The sequence below is a fragment of the Arachis hypogaea genome, chromosome 17 (assembly GCF_003086295.3).
Source record: "Arachis hypogaea cultivar Tifrunner chromosome 17, arahy.Tifrunner.gnm2.J5K5, whole genome shotgun sequence".
Classification (NCBI taxonomy): Eukaryota; Viridiplantae; Streptophyta; class Magnoliopsida; order Fabales; family Fabaceae; genus Arachis; species Arachis hypogaea.
Window position 1 is genome coordinate 105,562,432 of NC_092052.1, and position 20,380 is coordinate 105,582,811.

Below are 20,380 nucleotides of genomic sequence, written 5' to 3' on the forward strand. Positions count from 1 at the left end.
GTATGGATGTTACCAAATGTGTTAACATTGGCACAGAAAAGACCACCTTGAAATTTCTCTAGTAATTGGCCCATTATTAAATTAATTGCATAAAAAATGAATATAGAAGATAAAGAATAAATTTAAATAACAATTATTATGTCATTCATGTAGAATATATATTAAAATATATAATATATATTAAAAATAAATTAAATTATACATATATTTATATATAAATATATAATAATTAATTTTAGTAATTGATTTTAATGCACAAAGAATATTTTTGTTTAAATATACATAAAAGAAAAAGATTTAGTGACTTGATGATTAATGGAAAATATAATTCAGGGAATATTCTGACTGCTCCATAAGAAGCAAGGAAGGATTGCCGTACCAAATTAAACAATGCCAAAACATAAGCTTTATTTAGTTGTGTCTGATGGTGATGTTCTATGTGGGGAGCGGGTGAAACAAGGCACCATTTTGTTTGGTTTTGGACATTGTTGGGTGATTGATGATGCTATCAAAGGATAGCATAATAAAGAGTATTAAAATATTCTTTCAGTGCATGACATAATATATAAAAGAAAAATAATATTTGTATTGTTTTGTGTATAGTTTTCTTTTTTAATTTCGTCAACGATATTTAAAAAGATTTCTATATATTTCCAGAGTCACGAGAATAAGAAGAGTGAATCTATTTTTGCATATGGGAGATACAGAGAGTCGCGGTAGCAGGGTGTGCAATTCTTGGTGGAATCAGAGTGGACGAAAGCAGAAGCAGAAGGATGAAGTTTACGGCGAGGTTCTTAGTAGACTTAAAGGATTGAATGTCAAAGAGGCTTCAGTTCCTGGTTTTGATGATGAGCTTTGGGCTCACTTCTACTACCTTCCAACTAGGTACATCACTCATTCTACTTCATCTTCCTTCCAATTCTTTGTCTTATGCCTGAGTAAGTGTAATTAGATATGCGTTGGATATGAACGTGGAGAGGGCACAAGATGTGCTTATGCACAAAAGGTTGCTTCACATGGCACGATTCCCTACTATTGCAACTGGACCTGCAATTGAAGTTCGTCTTGTTCAGGTACTTTGTGGATCAATATGTTAGATTGGATTAGGAAACTAATATTATTGTTTACTCTACCAAGATATCTAGGGAAGCGTTGCTGGTACATGCATTATGCAGGTTCGTGCTTCTTCTGCTGTACGCAGTCCTCAATATTTTGATACTTCAGCCACAATGATGAGGCATGATTATTATGTGAATATACTTAAGTCCTTATTCTTATCCTTTTATAGTTTACTTATATTTACCGATTATATTTATTCTTTCTTTTTACTCTTTCATGATTTCTCAGCTTCCATCCACCCCCAGCCTTTGCTTCATCAGCTAATCTTGAACTTGATCTATGCAAAAGTCAGTTACAAGCTGAAGATAAGAGTAACAATTTCAATTTTTACGCACACTATGCCCGGTAATATATCTTTATATTGTCTTTACTTTTGTTTTACTCACTAGCGTTTATCGTTTGAAACTTTTTGTTCTGTTTATTGTTTTCCATTCCTAGTAATTCATGCAGGCCAGTGCATGAAATCACAATTTCAACAAATGACAAGCCAAAACTCCTCAGTCAGGTTGTTTTGTTCACACCAGCCAATACAATTCACCAGAATTTTTAGTTTTGTTTGCTTTTGTTTTAGTTCAAGCTTGCATGATGCAACTGCAGTTAACTTCTTTAATCTCTGAGACTGGGCTTGACATTCAAGAAGCACATGCTTTTTCGACGTTGGATGGATACTCTCTGGATGTTTTTGTTGTTGGTGGTTGGGCAGTTGAGGTATTTTGTCCCTTTTGTTTTATTTTTCATTGTAGTAACTGATAATGAAGGAAATTTTAGCTTATGGAATGAAAAACATGCACAGAAATTTATCTCAAGAAGATATATATCTGTTTTATGTAATACTACTACTTTGAATCAAATTGTGTATACAAGTATTTTTAAGTTTTATAACTTACCAGCTCTATGAACTCTGATTGAACGCTACTTGTATCTCATTTCTATGTAACAGTTTACTTGACAGTCCTCCATTTTTGAAATTTGTAGGAGACAGAGAAATTAAAACATGTACTAGCAAAGAAAATGCAAAAACTCGAGGTAGGCATTTATAGTCCCGCTTGTGGTTATACATTTTAGCATGTTCACGCATTAAAAGTTAGACATTTTCTTATTCTTTGATTGAATTAAACTTGTGGAGAAATACATGCCTACAAGACGCTTTAAATGTTCTAGATTAGTATTAAGCATTAACTTATTAATTCGGAGTTAACAAATTAAGTATTTCTCCCATCTACGTAAACCGTTTATTTATAAGTTATGTTTTGGGTGGAAAACGGAAATCCAGAAGCAACCTCAGTTGAAAGAAAATGGCACTATTAATACAGCAGAGCAAGGGAATACTGGGTTCAAATTTATATCTAGTCATGTAAATTTTGCTAATAATGGAAATGATGTCTGGGATGAAAGATGTTTGAGATGTGAAAAGAAAATTGCATCTGGATCTTTCAGTGATCTGTGAGTATTATCATTTTATTTCTTTAACTTGATATGTTTGTGAGTATGTAACTAACAAACTGGCACAGGTATAAGGGTATTTTCTGTAACCAAGATGTGGCTATCAAAGTTCTCAAGGACGATAATTTGAATGAAAATATACAGAGGGAGTTTTATCAAGAAGTCTATATCCTAAGGTTTGTTCTATTACAAATTCTATTCATCACATTTAGCACACCACCCTTCATTTCTTTGAATTCAATAACATTTCCATAAGAGTCAATTGCCAAGGGAAAAGGACTTTTAAAAGGAACTTTAGCACAAAAGTTAAAAAAAACGATGATTTGCCTTGTTTGACATGTTTAGCGTTCAAAGGCATATTTTGAAAATTTAGTGTGTGAAGTGCACCAGCCAAAACATAAGAATAGTTACATTTATCATAGAATACATGGCTTACTTGAATTGAAATCCTGCAGTAAAATTCAACATAAAAATGTCGTGAGATTTTTTGGTGCCTGTACAAAACCCCCTAACCATTACCTTGTCACAGGTAAAATTTATCATTGTGGATTATATTTTGCTCATTGTTGGCAAGGTAAATACAATGGTTGTGATATCAATGTCAATTGAATGCGTAATCTGTTTTTATTTTTCAGAATATATGTCTGGTGGAAGTATGTATGACTTTCTTCATATAAAGAAGGCTGCGCTTTCTCTCCCATGGTTGCTTAAGGTTGCCATTGAGGTTTCAGAAGGAATGAAATATTTGCACCAGAATGATATCATACATCGAGACCTCAAAACAGCTAATCTCTTGATGGATAATAAAGGGGTAATTAAGTCCTTATATCTTCTACATTACTTTAGACCTTACTGTCTATGTATGATTTCTTAGTTAATGTTGTCAAATTGTATACTACATAATTGTTAATTGTTCTCGTTGATAGAATTTAGGTAGTAATAACTTCAAACTCCAATATCATGAACACCGAAGCAGAGTATGATCTTATATTGTAAGAAAAACTAACAGGTAGTTAAGGTTGCTGATTTTGGGGTGGCTAGAGTGAACAATCAATCCGGGGTGATGACTGCAGAAACTGGAACTTATCGGTGGATGGCTCCGGAGGTATGTATGTATTGCCAGTGTTGATTACTACTTGTCTTTCCGAATTTATGAATTATGGATTTTTTTTATTCCGCTGATTCCGATCCCTGGATTATTGTGCATGCATATGGAAGGTGATTGAGCATAAACCATATGATCACAAAGCTGATGTTTATAGTTTCGGCATTGTCCTTTGGGAGCTTCTCACAGGAAAGGTAAAGCTTTCTGTTGGTGGTGTTCGTTGTTAAGTTATAATAAAATAATGGTCTCTCAGAATTCACGGCTTATATATATATGTTTCATGCATGACTGAATTACAGCTTCCTTATGAGCATTTGTCCCCATTGCATGCGGCAGTTGGAGTGGCCCAAAAGGTAGTGTTTCTTTATTAAGTAATTATGATCAATGCATGAATTTTTTAGAGTTGGTTAAATGAACGATTAGAAGTAAAAGGCTGCGGTTTAATATTAGCAATGTGAATGAGTTGTTGCAGGGTTTGAGGCCGGAAATTCCAAGGCACACGCATCCAATGTTGGTGGAATTAATTCACCGGTGCTGGCACCAAGATCCATCTTCAAGACCGAATTTCACAGAAATTCTGGAATTTCTGTTGCACATAACCATGAAGGTTGGTTCTAGAATCTAGACATAATATTTTTCCTAACGGTTTTTGGTGTAATTCAAGCTTCTATAAAAGAATGCTATCTTTTCTACCAACACAGGTTGCTGGGAAAGGTGAGGTAAAGGGAATGTATGAAACGTTTTCAGGCTGAGAAGACATATGTAAACAATGATATTTAATTTCTCAATCTAGGTCGTTCGTTCATCATGCTTTGGAACCCTTTGACCTCTAACTGCAGATGTGAATAATAAACACATGCAATAATGCAAAGTGATGTTTGATACCAACATTCTTAGAAAGTGTATCTAGCTAATCTCATGAGTATTTTTACTCGATCCATTTTATCTTTTTCTTCGCTTTGTTTGTTACGACCAAAATGAGTCATTATTGGTACTCATAAAAATTGTTCTCTAACAAACATAACAAATTTGAATATAAATTAAATAAAAAAGTTATAAATATTTTTAATAAATTTACAAATACCAGAATGAATAGTTATATATTATTTTTAGCAAAACACAAAATAGATTAATATAGTTGGATTTTGTCCGTAACATATGAAGTATATAACATCTAGAAATTCAATAAAGAATATGTATTCATTGCAAAAGGACTCACATATTCAAGTATTTGTTCTTGAAAAATATTTTTTTTTTGAAAACGGAATGAATTTTGTAACTCAGTGACTAGACAATATATCTATAATCCACATGAGACCATATAAACATTATTCTTAAAGTAATTTTATTTAGAAAATAGTAGTTGATACTAATAAATGAATCAATAAGGAAGTTCTCAATACAAAAATCAAATCAAATAATCCACACCGGGTGGCTCCACCTCTAAGGGTAACCCTTTCTTCTCGTGTGGCCATACAGAATAACAGATATAACGTGTGACCTACACGTTAGGCTAGTAATGTCCCTGCTAATTGAGATCTGAATTAGATGCATCTAAGTTAACGTTATGACCGCCGTTAACTACGGTTTTCTAATATGAGCCTCCCAAACTAATTCAAAACATATAATTTCAAATACAATAAATCTTTGATCTATCAAATGTATAAAGTATTAAATCAAATAATACTTTCTCATCGGAAATCCTTTTTAATCATAAGAACTTTCAAACATATTTCACAATTTCAATGTAAGTGAGTACCAACAATATTTCCAACGCTTCAAAAATACATATTCAAGTAAAATTAAATGTTATAAAATAATATAAAACTTCATCAAACATACATATAGTCTCATTGTAAATTTTCAAGGTACGAGCTTCACAAAAATAATTATTCAACCCTAATAAATCAATTATTCTAATCAAATTAAAATTCTTCAATAATAATTTTATAAATATAATTAAAAGCTCGTCACAATAGCATAAACCAGAAGTCAATAATTATAAATGTAAAGCCTACTCACAACTTGGTCCCAAGGGACAAAAGAAATTGGACCCGGAGTGACAAATTAAAAGGTGAGAAAGGTTGAAGTAGAATCGAACAAAAGAGTATAGAATTTGGAACGAGACAGTGGCAACAACTTCGATTCTCACGGTAGCGATAGTGGCCACAACACCAGGCAAAAGCAATAAATTCAAATCGAATACAAAGACAAATATAGATATAGTTATGGAAAATCTAAAACAGAACAGAGGCAGAAAAATAAATTAGAATAAGAAGAGCAAGGCAGGAAAATAAAATGGTGGCAGAGATATGATGAAAATGGAGCAGATTGAGGGAAGAATCTAGACCAGAACAGCAGCGAGACAGTGTTGTCGGCGAATTTGGAAGTTCCAGTGTGTTTTCCTGGCGAAAAAAGGTTGAACAGGACAAAATGGAGCAATAGTGGACAACAACAGCTCTAACGGCCTTTTCGACCTCCTCTTTTAATGGCGACCAGCATGGTAGTAGAGGCAGGACCATGGCAGACCAGGGAGAAAATGGTTGCAGCAGCAGCCACGCAAGGGGAAAAATAGCTGGGCGAAAACCTCTTCCGACAACAATAGCGGCAGCAACATCAACACCTATTGAGATAATAATATGTCCAAGATCCAATCTATCATGATTGGCTCTCATGCAAGTGAGAGATTGTTGGGAATAAGTAGTATGACCGCAATACAATCAATCATGTGTCAAATAATTTGTTATTGTTATTATATTAAAGGGTTAATATAATAAGGTCTTTGATTAAATTTAGAGATTTATCATTGTGATAGTGATAATAATATTAAGGGATAAATCGTTTATAATTTAATCTAAATTATTCTTGGTCATAAGATTATTAAAAAGGACATTAATAATCTGAATATATATATATATATATATATATATAATGGTCTTCATTGGATGAAGATGAATAGATCTCATTTATTAAATTAATATATAGATAGTGCATATAGAGATATGACCATTGAACTAACTCACTTTGAGAATTCCTAATGGTTATAATTACCGCATATTTGTCAATAGGATATTCTCAAGATTAATATAGTAATAGAGTTTTCTTTAACAATGTATTTATTATACTTTGATTCCGGACACCTAATACCCTAGGGTGCTAGTTGAATGGATATTGGGTATGATTTAAAGGGGATTGAATGAATGAAGAAATGAGTTTTTTAAGTCATTCACAGTTCATTATAATAATGAAAACAAGTTAGAGTTTTCACAATTAAACCATACTTTAAGGGTTAACTAAGAGTTGGAAAGATGGAAGGAATTATACTTTGTTCTTCTTGGGTTCTTAGTAAAATATATTACTTCATACTATCAGGTCGTTAAGGAGTATTGTTAGACACCAACCTTGATTAGTAAATTTAGTATGACTAATTTACTACTCACATAATATTGAACCTATTGGGTCACACACTAACGAATGTTCTAATTTTTGCTAAAGAATAATCTAATTATTATTTTGATTTGATCAAATAAATAATTATATTAATTCAAATAGAATATTATTATATTCTTTGCTAGCACAAAAAATATAATAATAATATGTAATTGAGAATATTAAATGAGAATTGAGAATAATTTGTTATTCTATTTCAAAATTTGAATTCTAAGTTTGGATGAGATCTTAACTGATTCTGTTTTAAATTGTTGTGATATGATTAATAAAATTTGAAGTATTCAAATTTGAAATTACAAGATATGATTTAAATTTGAATTGAGATTCAAATTTAAAATCAGTAACAAATCTCATACTCTATATATGTATGCCAAGAGTAGAGAAAAAATACTAATAACACACAAGTTTTTTATTCATTTACCTCTCCACACATAAATGTATGTGAGTCTAATTCTTGGAGAAAAATTTTGTGGTGCGCAAAGAGTTGCAAATAGGTTTCTCAATTTAAATTAGATATCCATTGGTCAAAGTGTTGACAGCAAAGATTGGTCTCGATGTGGATACACATAACGCCTTCGTACCATCGAAGGAGAAAGTGATTTTCACTAGCGTTATGTGTATCCACATCGAGACTAACCTTTTCTGTCAACTCTTTTACCAATAGATATCTGATTTAAATTGAGAAATCTCGTTGCAACTCTTTGCACATCATAAAATTCTTCTCTAAGAATTAGACTCACATACATTTATGTATGGAGAGGTAAAAGAATAAAGCACTTGTGTGTTATTAATATTTTTCCTCTACTCTTAGCATATATATATATATATATATATATATATATATATCTTATAATTTCAAATTTGAACCCTTCAAATTTTATAAATCATATCACAATAATTTAAAACAGAATCAGTTAGGTTCTCATAATTTATAATTCAAATTTAGAAATAAAATAACTAATTTTTCTCAATTCTCATTTAATATTCTCAATTATCATATTATTATTATATTTTTCGTGCTAGCAAAAAATATAATAATATTCTATTTGAAATAATATAATTATTTATTTGATCAAATTAAAATAATAATTAAATAATTCTTTAGCAAAGATTAGAACATTCGTTAGTGTGTGACCCAATAGGTTTAATACTAAGCGAATAGTAAATTAGTCATACTAAATTTACTAATCAAGGTTGGCATCTAGCAACACTTTTTAACGATTTGATAGTATGAAGTAATATATTTTACTAAGAATCCAAGAAGAACAAAGTATAATTCCTTCTATTTTTTCAGCTCTTGGTTAACCCTTAAAATATGGTTTAATTATCAAAACTCTAACTTGTTACCATTATTATAATGAACTGTGAATGACCTAAAAAAAGTCATTTCTTCATTCATTCAATCCCCATGACCAAGGTTTTATTCATCTCAGTCATCATAATCATAGAGCTCAAACTCTTTACTGAGAGTTGTCGGATTTCTTATTGACTAATCATTAATTCTATAAGTATTTAAATTATATCCAATATCTATTCAACTAGCACCCAAGGGTATTAGGTGTCTAGAATCAAAGTATAATAAATACCATTCACAGGTCAAAGGAAACTCTATTACGATGTTCATCTTGAAAATATCCTATTGACAAATATGCGATAATTATTACTATATATTAGGAATTCTCAAAATGAGTCAGTTCAATGGTAATTTCTCTATATGCACCATCTATATATATAATTTAATAACTGAGATCTATTAATCTTAATCCAATGAAGACCATTATATATATATATATCTTCAGATTATTAATGTCCTTTTTAATATTCCTATGACCAAGAACAATTTAGATTAAGTTATAAAAGATTTATCTCTCAATATTATGATTACTATCACAATGATAAACCTCTAAATTTAATCAAGAATAACCTTGTTATATTAACCCTCTAAATTTAATCAAGAATAACCTTGTTATATTAACCCTTTAACATAATAACAATAACAAATTATTTGACACATGATTGATTGGATTGTGGTCATACTACTTATTCCCAACAACATCGACCACCGTCACCTCTCTTCCCGACGATGAGTTCCATCACTTTTTGTAACACCCTACCACACAGAGCCTTATGCTTAAGTCATAAAGAAGAAGTGGCGAGGTATTACGACCTCTAAATGAAAAAGACGTATATATAACTATAGTTGAAAGAAATTATAACAAAGAGCCTTGAAGAAGCTAAACAAAGTGCAATAGAAAATCGCATCACAATCGTCCGGATAAGCGTAAATCAAATAAATGAGATCAAAAGAAAAGATAGAACATATATAAAAAATAGGGTTTCAAAAGATACAAATATCAAGCTCAGACCTGCGAAGCTAAGGCCAGCCAAATTGTATATATATATAACCCAAAAGATAACTCAAACTACAGAAATAAACACCTTTTTCTCCATATCAACCTCTAAGAGGGACAAAATACAGGTTATATATAGAGGAGAACATAACTACATATATACACAATCTAAACACAAGAATGTAAAGTCCCAAAAGATAGTTCTTTACTTCCAAGAGTCTCCAAAATACTCAGCGAGGTGCCTCTCGACCTGCATCTGAAAAACAATAGAATATGTATGAAATAAGAACCGCGGTTCTTAGTATGGTTAAGGTACCCACATAGATAATATATAAGGTCCTGAGAAAGCTAGAGGCATTCCTAAAACTCTGACACTCAGATTTTAGCTTAAAGATTATACTAAATCAGAAATTCGGTAATCTATCTAAGGGATTCTAACCTTCTGTTTCCTCCGAACCTCCTAACCATCGGGTGGAACAACCCTCATCACGCCTCCGTCTGGAGAGGGTCTCTCAAATACATACACATACAAGTCAAACAAAGAAAACACAGGTAGGGTATAAATACATCAAGTAAACAAGTTGCAGATAAACATGGTTAAGTAGTTAGGAAAACCAAAGCAATGCACAATCAAGCAAAACATACAAATACATATGATGTATGCCTGTTCGATAGCTGATGAGTCTCATCTGTCGGTTATATAGCCAAACCCGACATGTCTAGTAGCCAACCTTGGACAGTTCCTCTGTGCGCACATCTCCAAGCTCAAATTATCCATAGGGAATACCCCAAGCTAAAAATATCCATGGAAAAAAAAATCCCAAACTCAAATATATCCCTGAAAAAAATTTCAATCTCAAATTAATATATATATATATATATATATATATATATATATATATATATATATATATATATATATATGCCCATGGGAAAATTCGGGGAGTTAAAGTGCTCGGTCACATCACATCTTGCCACAATGTGTCAACAAATAGATTTTTAATTCATAATTTATCAATGTCACCATTACCATCAACTCATGTCTCATTCAATTTCAATTCATCATTATAATCATCATCTTTACAGCCTTCATTCATATCACACTCAACACTTTCACACTGTATCAATCTTAATCCTTCACTTTATAACCCTTTCCACTATCAATTAACTTCCTCAATTGGCTTACTCTTCTCCCTATACTTAGAAACTAGGTATTGGACCTTAGAAAGTAGTTATAAAGGTTTGAAAAACCAAAGAAATTGTTTGAAACTTAAAAACACACCTTTCAAAAAATAAGGGTTTCGCGTATGCATGCCATATCTGCATATGCAGAAGTGTAAAATTGGACCATCTCATGTACGTGCCTCTTCTCCGCGTACTCGAGCCCTTGGGTAGGCAACCATCCCCGTGTCGCATAGCATTGCTCACGTACGCGAGCCTATCGTTTAGCCCATTCTGCGTACTGGTGCGGAATTTATAACCACAAACTAACCGGCAAGTGCACCGAGTCGTACCAAGTAATACCTCAGGTGAGTGAGGATCGATCCAACGAGGATTGATGGATTAAGCAACAATGGTTAAATGATTTACTTAGTTAGACAAACAGAAAATGGTGTTTGAGAATTCAAAAGCATGAAACAATAAATTCAATAAATCAGAAAGCAAGCAGTAAACAAGTAGTGAATAATATATGGAGAAACAGTTAAGGCTTCAGAGTTATCTATTTTCCGGATTGACTTTTTTTACTAACTATTTTAATCATGCAAGATTTAATTCATGGCAAACTATATGTGACTAAACCCTAATTCCTTAGACCTTTTTAGTCTCCTCTAAAATTCATTAACCGCTAATTCCTTGGTCACTTATTTTCAATTAGAGGGTGAAGTTCAATTCTAGTTTATATGCCACAAAAACCCTAATTACCCAAATATAAGAGGATTATATGTCACATATCCCGTTAAGTCCAGATAATTAGAATTTAGGAGAATATGTTTTCAAGCTGTTGTTCAAGTAAAGATCTTTTCCAAGTTATACAAGAACTCAATTAGAACAAGGGTCATACTTCCGTTCCACCCAAATTCATAAGATAAAGAACGAAAGTAATTCTTGAAATATAAATCAGTACATGAATTAAAATAGAAAAATAATAGTATCAATCCATACAATAGACAGAGCTCCTAACCTTAATAGTGGAGGTTTAGTTGCTCATGGTTCAGAGAGAAAACTAGGATTCAGGTAAACTATAAATTGCGGAATGAGGTGGAAGAGAAGAGAAGAGAGGACGGCCGAAGGGCTGATTCTTTTCCCTTTTATATCTAATCCTAATTAATGTAAAATATATTTCCTAAAACTAAAATAATATCTTTTTCTATTTTAAAATAAAATATAAATTTAATCAAAATTAATTTGTCTTCATGCGCATCTTGTATGGAAGCCTGAGGACCACTTTGATATTGAGGATCCACGCTGAACTTGGCTTTTCCCAAGTTCAGCGTGGGATGTGGCGTGTGCTTCCCTGGGAGCTTTCAAGTTCCACACTGAACTTGGCAGGGGCCAAGTTCAATGTGGAGGAGGCAGAGATTGCTGGAAAAGAAGTGTGTACTATTATATATCGTTGGAAAGCCCTGAAAGTTAGCTTTCCAACGCCGCTAGAATCACGTCAATTAGATCTCTGTAGCTTGAGTTATTTCTGTTTGAGTACAAGGAGGTCATGATTGACAACATCATTCGCTTTCTTCCTTTTCTGCTACAAAACTCCGTCAAATCCATCCGAATGCTACTTGAAATAAATAGAATTTTGCACAACTCAAAGTAGCATCCATAGTGGCCAAAATATATTTAAATTTTGATTACACTTAGCAATTCAAGTGCAAATTCACAAGGAAAAGATAGATAGGATGCTCACACATCACAACACCAAACTTGAATTGTTGCTTGTCCTCAAGCAACCAAAATAAGTGCATGATCAAGATGTGAATTTGCATGAGAAGTGAGAGTTTAGTTATGCTCAAGTCTATTCTTAAAATGGGGTTTATTCATTGTAACTCTGAACAGTTTTGGCATCTCACTCTCCTTTGAATCAGAGGAATGTCAGTGTCATTCGGAATTGGAATCTGGATCATATTATGAATTCTCTGATCTTTATACTCCAGTTTAATCCTTGAACACAGCAAAATTTACTTTAATTCTCTTTTCTTTGGTGCTTTGCACCTTGAGCCTAGTCGTGACTTTAAATATTTTGTCTCAAGCTTTACTTGACACAGAAACACCACAAGCACTTGACTGGGGAACTCTCTTGAAGTTCTGATTTTTCTTTCAGCTACTCCCAGACAGTGGTGCTCAAAGCCTTTGGCATACTCTGCTGAATGCAATTGATCTCGACTCTAAGTGTTTTGTCTCAAGGATTACTTGACACAAGAACACCACAAGCATATTACTAGGGAAACAACTCTTGAGTTTTTTTTATCATGTCTGACCTCCCTAGTCATTGATGCTTAGAGCCTTGGACCTTGCTTTTATTTTTCTTTTGCTGTTTCTTTTACTTCAAGGATTAAGCTTTTGTTTAATTCAGAAAATTCATAATAGTTATCTAAATTCCTGTTCCACATACATCAACATCCTTTGATTCAAATTCAAATATGTATTGTTCATGTCATGTATTCAGAATCACAAATAATACTACCACATTTAAGTAAATAAGACTATTCTTTAATATAAACTCAATCTTTTCATGCATCACATCACTTTCTATTATTCTTTTTTTTCTTTTGATTTCAAGCTCAGTGAGCAATACATGAGACACTCTTTTTCAACATAAAAAAATCAAATAACAAAATAAACGGTAAAGTAAACTAGAACCTTGGAATCGAAATAATAACTAATCATGCAATAGCAAAATAAACAGAAAACAGGAACCTAATCATAATAAGAACATGAGAAAATATAGAATGAAAGGAATTTAACCACCTCAGTTATCCTAGTGGCCATCTCATTCTTCTGGCTGTGCTCCTCTGTGGAGATGATTCGCCTCTCTTTAGTGCTATTAAAATAAACAGAAAAGTCAAAAGCAAAGCGACAACACCAAACTTAAAAGTTTGTTTGTCCTCAAGTAAAGAAGAACTGAAAATAGAGAGGGACATAAAAAGACAGACGGAGGAGGAAAAACAAATATTAGTATGTAAAAAAATAGAATAATAAAAGGATAAGAGAGGTAAAAATAATTAAAAGATATATATATATATATATTATTTTTTTATTTTTTTTTAATTATTTTATATATATAGTTATTTATTTATTTAATATATATGTATAGAAGGGGGGAGGACGTATATATATAGGGGGGGGGGGAGGAAACGTATATATGTAAGGGGGGTTATTATATATAAGAAAGGGTAGTAATATATATAAAAGAGGGGGGTAGTATATGTATGGAATGGTAGGAAGGGAGGGTTGTAGGGCTTGGCACGGGTGACAGTTGTGGGACAGGATTGGGGTAATATGAATGAAGGGAATCAGGGAAGGTGGGGGCAAATATGATGGGGATTTGGTCATGGGAATAGGAGATTATGTGTAGATTTGGCGAAGAATAAGGATTTGGCGTGGATGTGTTACTTCACGTCGAACTTGGAAATGGGTGGGTTCAGCGTGAAAGCCCCTGAATGCATGCCTTCTCTCCACGCTGAACTTACTTGGAAGAAGCCAAGTTCAGCGTGGAGCCTCCCGAAGTGAACTCCCAATTGTTATGCACATCCCACGTTGAACTTGAGGTATTTCAAGTTCAGCGTGTGTTCTTGGCTAATCTCTCCATATTTACGTCGTTCTCCACGCTGAACTTGGAAAATCCCAAGTTCAGCGTGGACTTTACAGTGCCTTTTGTCCAGCTATTACGCATACTCCACGTTGAACTTGGAAAATTCCAAGTTCAGCGTGGAGTTGGCAGACTCAACATCTTCCAAAGTGTTCAAAAATTTTTCTAAGTGTCTGGTTCCTGTTCTAAAAATTCTGCATGATCAAGCATACGTAAAACAAAGGAAGACAGTAAAAACTCAATAAAAATCAAACAAATAATATAATCAATGCAATAGAAAAATAACTAAGGATACGAAATTATCAGGTTGCCTCCCGATAAGTGCTTCTTTACCGTCACTAGCTTGACGGTTAGCTCCTCTAAGGAGGAGGATCATAAGGGCTCAGCTCTTCACCCCTCACTGTGAATTTCTTTTCTGTGTCCCTATAAAGTAGCTCAATATGCTCCAAAGAGAGAATTCTGTTTACTGTATAAATCCACACTGGATTGCTAGTCAACACCACCTTCATTCATGGGGAGAAACCTTCAGTGGCGATCTTTTTGTTTCTCCATCCCCTGGGTACTTTCTTCTTTTTGGGGACCTCCTCCTTTGTGGATGATGCATTCCCGACACCAAACTCAGGTTTGATGTCAGGAGGGATTTTATTTATTGTTACTAAAGGAGGTTTGAGCTGCAAATTTTGCTGTGCATCATCAGGGGGTTCTTGAAGGTTTGGAGTAAGAAGCTCAGTCTGCATGCACCTCTCTTCTTCACCTGCTGAATGTATATCTTTGTAGACATGAAAGACCAGTTGCTCATTATGCACTCTAAGCACTAATTCACCTACCTCCACATCGATTAGAGCTCTCCCAGTGGCTAGGAATGGTCTTCCTAGAATTATAGAGGCATTCTCATCCTCCCCCGTGTCAAGAATCACAAAATCTGTTGGGAGGAAGAACTTACCCACTTTGACCAAGATATTCTCTACTAATCTGTATGCAGGCTTCATAGATTTGTCTGCCATCTGTAATGCTATCCTAGTAAGTTGTGCCTCTTGGATTTGTAGCTTCTTCATCACAGACAAGGGCATTAAATTGATGCTTGCTCCCAGATCACATAATGCTTTCTCAAAGGTTGTGCTCCCAATGGTGCATGGAATTTGAAAGCTCCCTGGATCCGACATCTTCCTTGGCAAGTTATTCTGAATGATGGCACTACATTCCTTAGTCAGGACCACTGTCTCATCTCCCTTTAAAGGCTTCTTCTTTGAGAATAGCTCCTTTATGAACTTGACATAGAGAGGCATTTGCTCCAAAACGTCAACAAAAGGAATATTGATTTGCAACTTTTTGAAGACTTCCAAGAACTTTGAAAACTGCTTGTCCTTGGTCTCCTTTTGAAGTCTCTGAGTATATGGCATTTTAGGCTTGTACTTAGGAGCCTTTGGCAATGTAGGATAAGTGTCAAGAGAGTCTGGGAATGGGTTGTCCGCACGCTTTGGAGGGACGTGCTCTACTTCTTCCTTCTTCTCCTCTGGAGCTTCCTTTTCAAATGGCTCCTCAGTAACTTGTGCTTCCGTACTTGCCACTTGTCCACTTATCAAGGTGATAGCCTTGTATTCCTCTCTTGGATTTGGAATTGTGTTACCAGGAAGGCTATTAGTGGTCCTTTGATCAATTTCATTAACTTTTGTGGCTAATTGACCCATCTGAATCTCCAAGTTCTTGATTGATGCTCTGGTTTCCTGTCTAAAACTTGCCAATATTGCTTCCAAATCATTGTTTTGCTGGGGCTGAGAAGTTGCTTACTGAGATGACTGAAACTGGTGGTTATTAAAATTATTCTGTTGAAAACCACCCTAAGAATTATTATTAAAATTCTGTGGCCTCTGAGGTTGCTCTCTCCACCCAAAATTTGGGTGATTTCTCCACCCCTGATTGTAGGTCTTAGAATAGGGATCATTATTGGGATTTCTAGGAGCACTCCCCATGTAATTGACCTGTTCAAAAGAAAATTGAGCATAATCATAATTTTCATTTTGTATATAATTACCTGTCATGTCATAAGAGGCTTCTTGGGGTGCATTCTGAGTGTTGACAGCTGAAACTTGCATTCCACTCAACCGTCGAGTAATTAGATTTAATTGCTGAGACAAAAGCTTGTTCTGAGCAAGAAGAGCATCAACAGCTTCCACTTCCAAAATGCCTCTCTTCTGAGAGGTCTCAGAGTGCAAAGGATTCTTGTTGGAGGAATATAAGTATTGGTTGTTAGCAACTAACTCAATAAGCTCAATAGTCTCCTCTGGTGTCTTTTTCATGTGCAAAGAACCACCTGCAGAATTATCCAAGCGCATCTTGGACATTTCACATAAGCCTTCATAAAAGATATCCAGCTGAGTCCATCTAGAGAACATGTCCAGAGGGCATTGCCTAGTCAGTAGCTTGAATCTCTCCCAAGCTTCATAAAGGGTCTCACCATCTTTCTGTCTGAAAGTCTGAACCTCCACCCTTAACTTAGTCAGCTTTTGAGGTGGGAAAAATTTAGTCAGAAATCCAGTGACAACCTTGTCCCAAGTATCCAGACTCTCCTTGGGTTGAGAATCTAACCACAACTTTGCTCTATCCCTCACAGCAAATGGGAAGAGCATGAGTTTGTATATCTCAGGATTCACTCAATTGGTCTTTACTGTATCACAAATCTGCAAAAAATCAGAAATAAATTGATTTGGGTCTTCATGAGGGAGGCCATGATATTGGCAATTCAGTTGCACAAGAGTAACTAGTTGTGGCTTCAGTTCAAAGTCATTCACAGCTATAGGAGGCACCACAATACTTTTGCCATAAAGATCTGCATTAGGAGTAGTGTAAGAGCCAAGCACTCTTCTAGGTTGCTCATTCCCAACTAGATTTGCCACATTAGCATTAACAGCATTATTATGATCCATAGTGGACTCTGTAGCTTTGTACAGTCGTGATTGTTGCAAACGCCGTCTGAAGGTCCTCTCAGGTTCAGGATCAAAATCAAGAAGAGGCTCTTTATCCCTGTTTCTGCTCATAAACAAACAGAAAACAAGGAAAAGTGAGAATTTCTATGTCAGAGTGCAGAGAATTCCCAATGAGGTAACCTGTGCAAAAGAAATAAAATAAAACAACTAAATAATTAAAGTAGTAGAATTTCAAAAATTATAAGCAAAATGAGAATGAAAATTTTGAAATTTATATATAAAAAAATATAAATAAAAATAAAAATAATTAGGTGATACCAAACTTAATTTCAGAAATTAAGGAAAAAGAAATATATGATGCAATTTTTTTTTATTAAAGACCAAAATAAAATAAAGCTAATAAAATATAGGAATAAAAAACAATGGAAAGAAAAAAAAAACTAAAATGAAACGAAAAGAAAATGAAAGTAGAAAGAAAAAAAAACTAATGGAAGTTGAAAAAAAAATTGTAGTTAAAGAAAAAAAATAAAAAAATTTTATGAGGACAGGAGGAGGGAAGCAAAATACTAATGAAGAAAAGAAAAAGAATTAAAGAAAGATAAAGAAATGGAAAATAAAAATTAATAATGCAAAAAGAAACTAATTAAAGGGAAAAATTATCTAATCTAAGCAATCAAATAACAAGTAGTTGTCAATCACAGTCAATCCCCGACAACGGCGCCAAAAACTTGGTGTGGAATTTATAACCACAAACTAACCGGCAAGTGCGCCGGGTCGTACCAAGTAATACCTCAGGTGAGCGAGGATCGATTCCACGAGGATTGATGGATTAAGCAACAATGGTTAAATGATTTACTTAGACAAACAGAAAATGGTGTTTGAGAATTCAAAAGCATGAAACAATAAATTCAATAAATTAGAAAGCAAGCAGTAAACAATTAGTGAATAATATATGGAGAAACAGTTAAGGATTCAGAGTTATCTATTTTCCGAATTGACTTTTTTTTACTAACTATTTCAATCATGCAAGATTCAATTCATGGCAAACTATATGTGACTAAACCCTAATTCCTTAGACCTTTTTAGTCTTCTCTAAAATTCATCAACCGCCAATTCTTTGGTCACTTAATTCCAATTAGAGGGTGAAGTTCAATTCTAGTTTATATGCCACAAAAACCCTAATTACCCAAATATAAGATGATTATATGTCACATATCCCGTTAAGTCCAGATATTTAGAATTTAGGAGAATATGTTTTCAAGTTGTTGTTCAAGTAAAGAGCTTTTCCAAGTTATACAAGAACTCAATTAGAACAAGGGTCATACTTCTGTTCCACCCAAATTCATAAGATAAAGAACGAAAATAATTCTTGAAATATAAATCAGTACATGAATTAAAATAGAAAAATAATAGTATCAATCCATACAATAGACAGAGCTCCTAACCTTAACAGTGGAGGTTTAGTTGCTCATGGTTCAGAGAGAAAACTAGGATTCAGGTAAACTGTAAATTGCGGAATGAGGTGGAAGAGAAGAGAAGAGAGGAGCGGCCGAAGGGCTGATTCTTTTCCATTTTATATCTAATCCTAATTAATGTAAAATATATTTCCTAAAACTAAAATAATATCTTTTCCTATTTTAAAATAAAATACAAATTTAATCAAAATTAATTTGTCTTCATGCGCAGCTTGTATGGAAGCCTGGGGACCACTTTGATATTGAGGATCCACACTGAACTTTGTTTTTCCCAAGTTCAGCATGGGATGTGGCGTGTGCTTCCCTGGGAGCTTTCAAGTTCCACACTGAACTTGGCAGGGGCCAAGTTCAACGTGGAGGAGGCAGATATTTCTGGAAAAGAAGTGTGTACTATTATATATCTTTGGAAAGCCCTGGAATTTAGCTTTCCAACACCGCTAGAATCACGTCAATTGGACCGCTGTAGCTCGAGTTATTTCTATTTGAGTACAAGGGGGTTAGGATTGACAGCATCATTCGCTTTCTTCCTTTTTGCTACAAAACTTCGTCAAATCCATCCAAATACTACCTGAAATAAATAGAATTGTGCACAACTCAAAGTAGCATCCATAGTGGTCAAAAGATATTTAAATTTTGATTAAACTTAGCAATTCAAGTGCAAATTCACAAGGAAAAGATAGATAGAATGCTCACACATCACAATACCAAACTTGAATTGTTGCTTGTCCTCAAGCAACCAAAATAAGTGCATGATCAAGATGTGAATTTGCATGAGAAGTGAGAGTTTAGTTATGCTCAAGTCTATTCTTAAAATGGGGTTTATTCATTGTAACTCTGAACAATTTTGGCATCTCACTCTCCTTTGAATCAGAGGAATGTCAGTGTCATTCGGAATTGGAATCTGGATCATATTATGAATTCTCTGATCTTTATACTCCAGTTTAATCCTTGAACACAGCAAAATTTATTTTAATTCTCTTTTCTTTGGTGCTTTGCACCTTGAGCCTAGTCGTGACTTTAAATGTTTTGTCTCAAGCTTTACTTGACATAGAAACACCACAAGCACTTGATTGGGGAACTCTCTTGAAGTTTTGATTTTTCATATAACGATCCCAGCTCGCCGGTTGGTCCAGCACACGCCCTCAATATATCTTCTAAGGTTTGTATCGTCCTCTCTGATTGACCATCGATTTGAGGATGGTACATAATGCTTAGGCTCAACTGAGTTCCAAATACTTTCTAAAACGCTCCCTAAAAATCTTGAAGTGAAACGAGGATCTCTATCAGAAACTATGGTTTCAGGCACACCATGTAGTCTCACAATCTTTTTAATATACAAACGTGCTAACGCCTCCAAGGTATAGCTCATCTGGACATGCAAGAAGTAAGCAGACTTGGTCAATCGATCCATAATTACCTATACTACGTCAAATCCTGCCCTAGTCCTCGGAAATCCAGACATAAAGTCCATGGCGATACCTTCCTACTTTCACTGTGGAATCTCTGAAGGTTGTAATTTCCTGGACGGTCTTTGGTGCTCAATCTTTACCTTATGGCAGGTCAAACATTTTGAAACATGCAACACCATGTCATTCTTCATCCCTGGCCACCAAAACATTGCCTTCAAGACATGATACATCTTAGTACTCCTTGGATGGATCGAAAACTTACTCCGGTGAGCTTCTGCTAACACATCTTGCCTCAAG

At 34.2% G+C, this 20,380-nt stretch overlaps 1 protein-coding gene and 1 non-coding gene across 9 annotated transcripts; both read left to right on the plus strand.

Moving 5' to 3' along the window:
* The first annotated feature begins 401 nt into the window (after positions 1-401).
* On the plus strand, positions 402-4,557 carry LOC112766206 (serine/threonine-protein kinase STY46). Of its 8 annotated transcripts, XM_025812096.3 has the most exons (17): positions 402-530; positions 658-885; positions 953-1,073; positions 1,176-1,237; positions 1,348-1,464; positions 1,558-1,624; positions 1,717-1,827; positions 2,095-2,145; positions 2,393-2,562; positions 2,631-2,738; positions 3,018-3,091; positions 3,198-3,373; positions 3,572-3,667; positions 3,781-3,861; positions 3,967-4,020; positions 4,140-4,274; positions 4,369-4,557. In XM_025812096.3, the coding sequence occupies exons 2-17, from the start codon at positions 695-697 to the stop codon at positions 4,417-4,419; spliced, it is 1,665 nt and encodes a 554-aa protein (XP_025667881.1). In that variant the 5' UTR covers positions 402-530; positions 658-694; the 3' UTR covers positions 4,420-4,557. The 8 variants fall into 8 exon arrangements, 7 of the variants coding, with proteins under 7 accessions (XP_025667881.1, XP_025667882.1, XP_029150545.1 ...); XR_003815349.2 differs by lacking the exon at positions 402-530 and having other exon boundaries at positions 566-885; positions 3,572-3,671; XM_025812097.3 differs by lacking the exons at positions 402-530; positions 1,176-1,237 and adding an exon at positions 1,138-1,175 and having other exon boundaries at positions 569-885.
* Positions 4,558-16,666: 12,109 nt separating this feature from the next.
* On the plus strand, positions 16,667-16,770 carry LOC112768670 (small nucleolar RNA R71). The gene has a single exon (XR_003186072.1). It is a non-coding gene; the product is annotated as a small nucleolar RNA R71 (small nucleolar RNA).
* Positions 16,771-20,380: the final 3,610 nt, after the last annotated feature.

Coding starts and splice junctions, on each gene's coding strand:
- LOC112766206 (XM_025812096.3), top strand. CDS start 695: ATGGGAGATACAGAGAGTCGCGGTAGCAGGGTGTGCAATTCTTGGTGG. Junction 1,074..1,175: donor TTGAAGTTCGTCTTGTTCAG/GTACTTTGTGGA, acceptor TGCATTATGCAG/GTTCGTGCTTCTTCTGCTGT. Junction 1,465..1,557: donor TTTTACGCACACTATGCCCG/GTAATATATCTT, acceptor TTCCATTCCTAG/TAATTCATGCAGGCCAGTGC.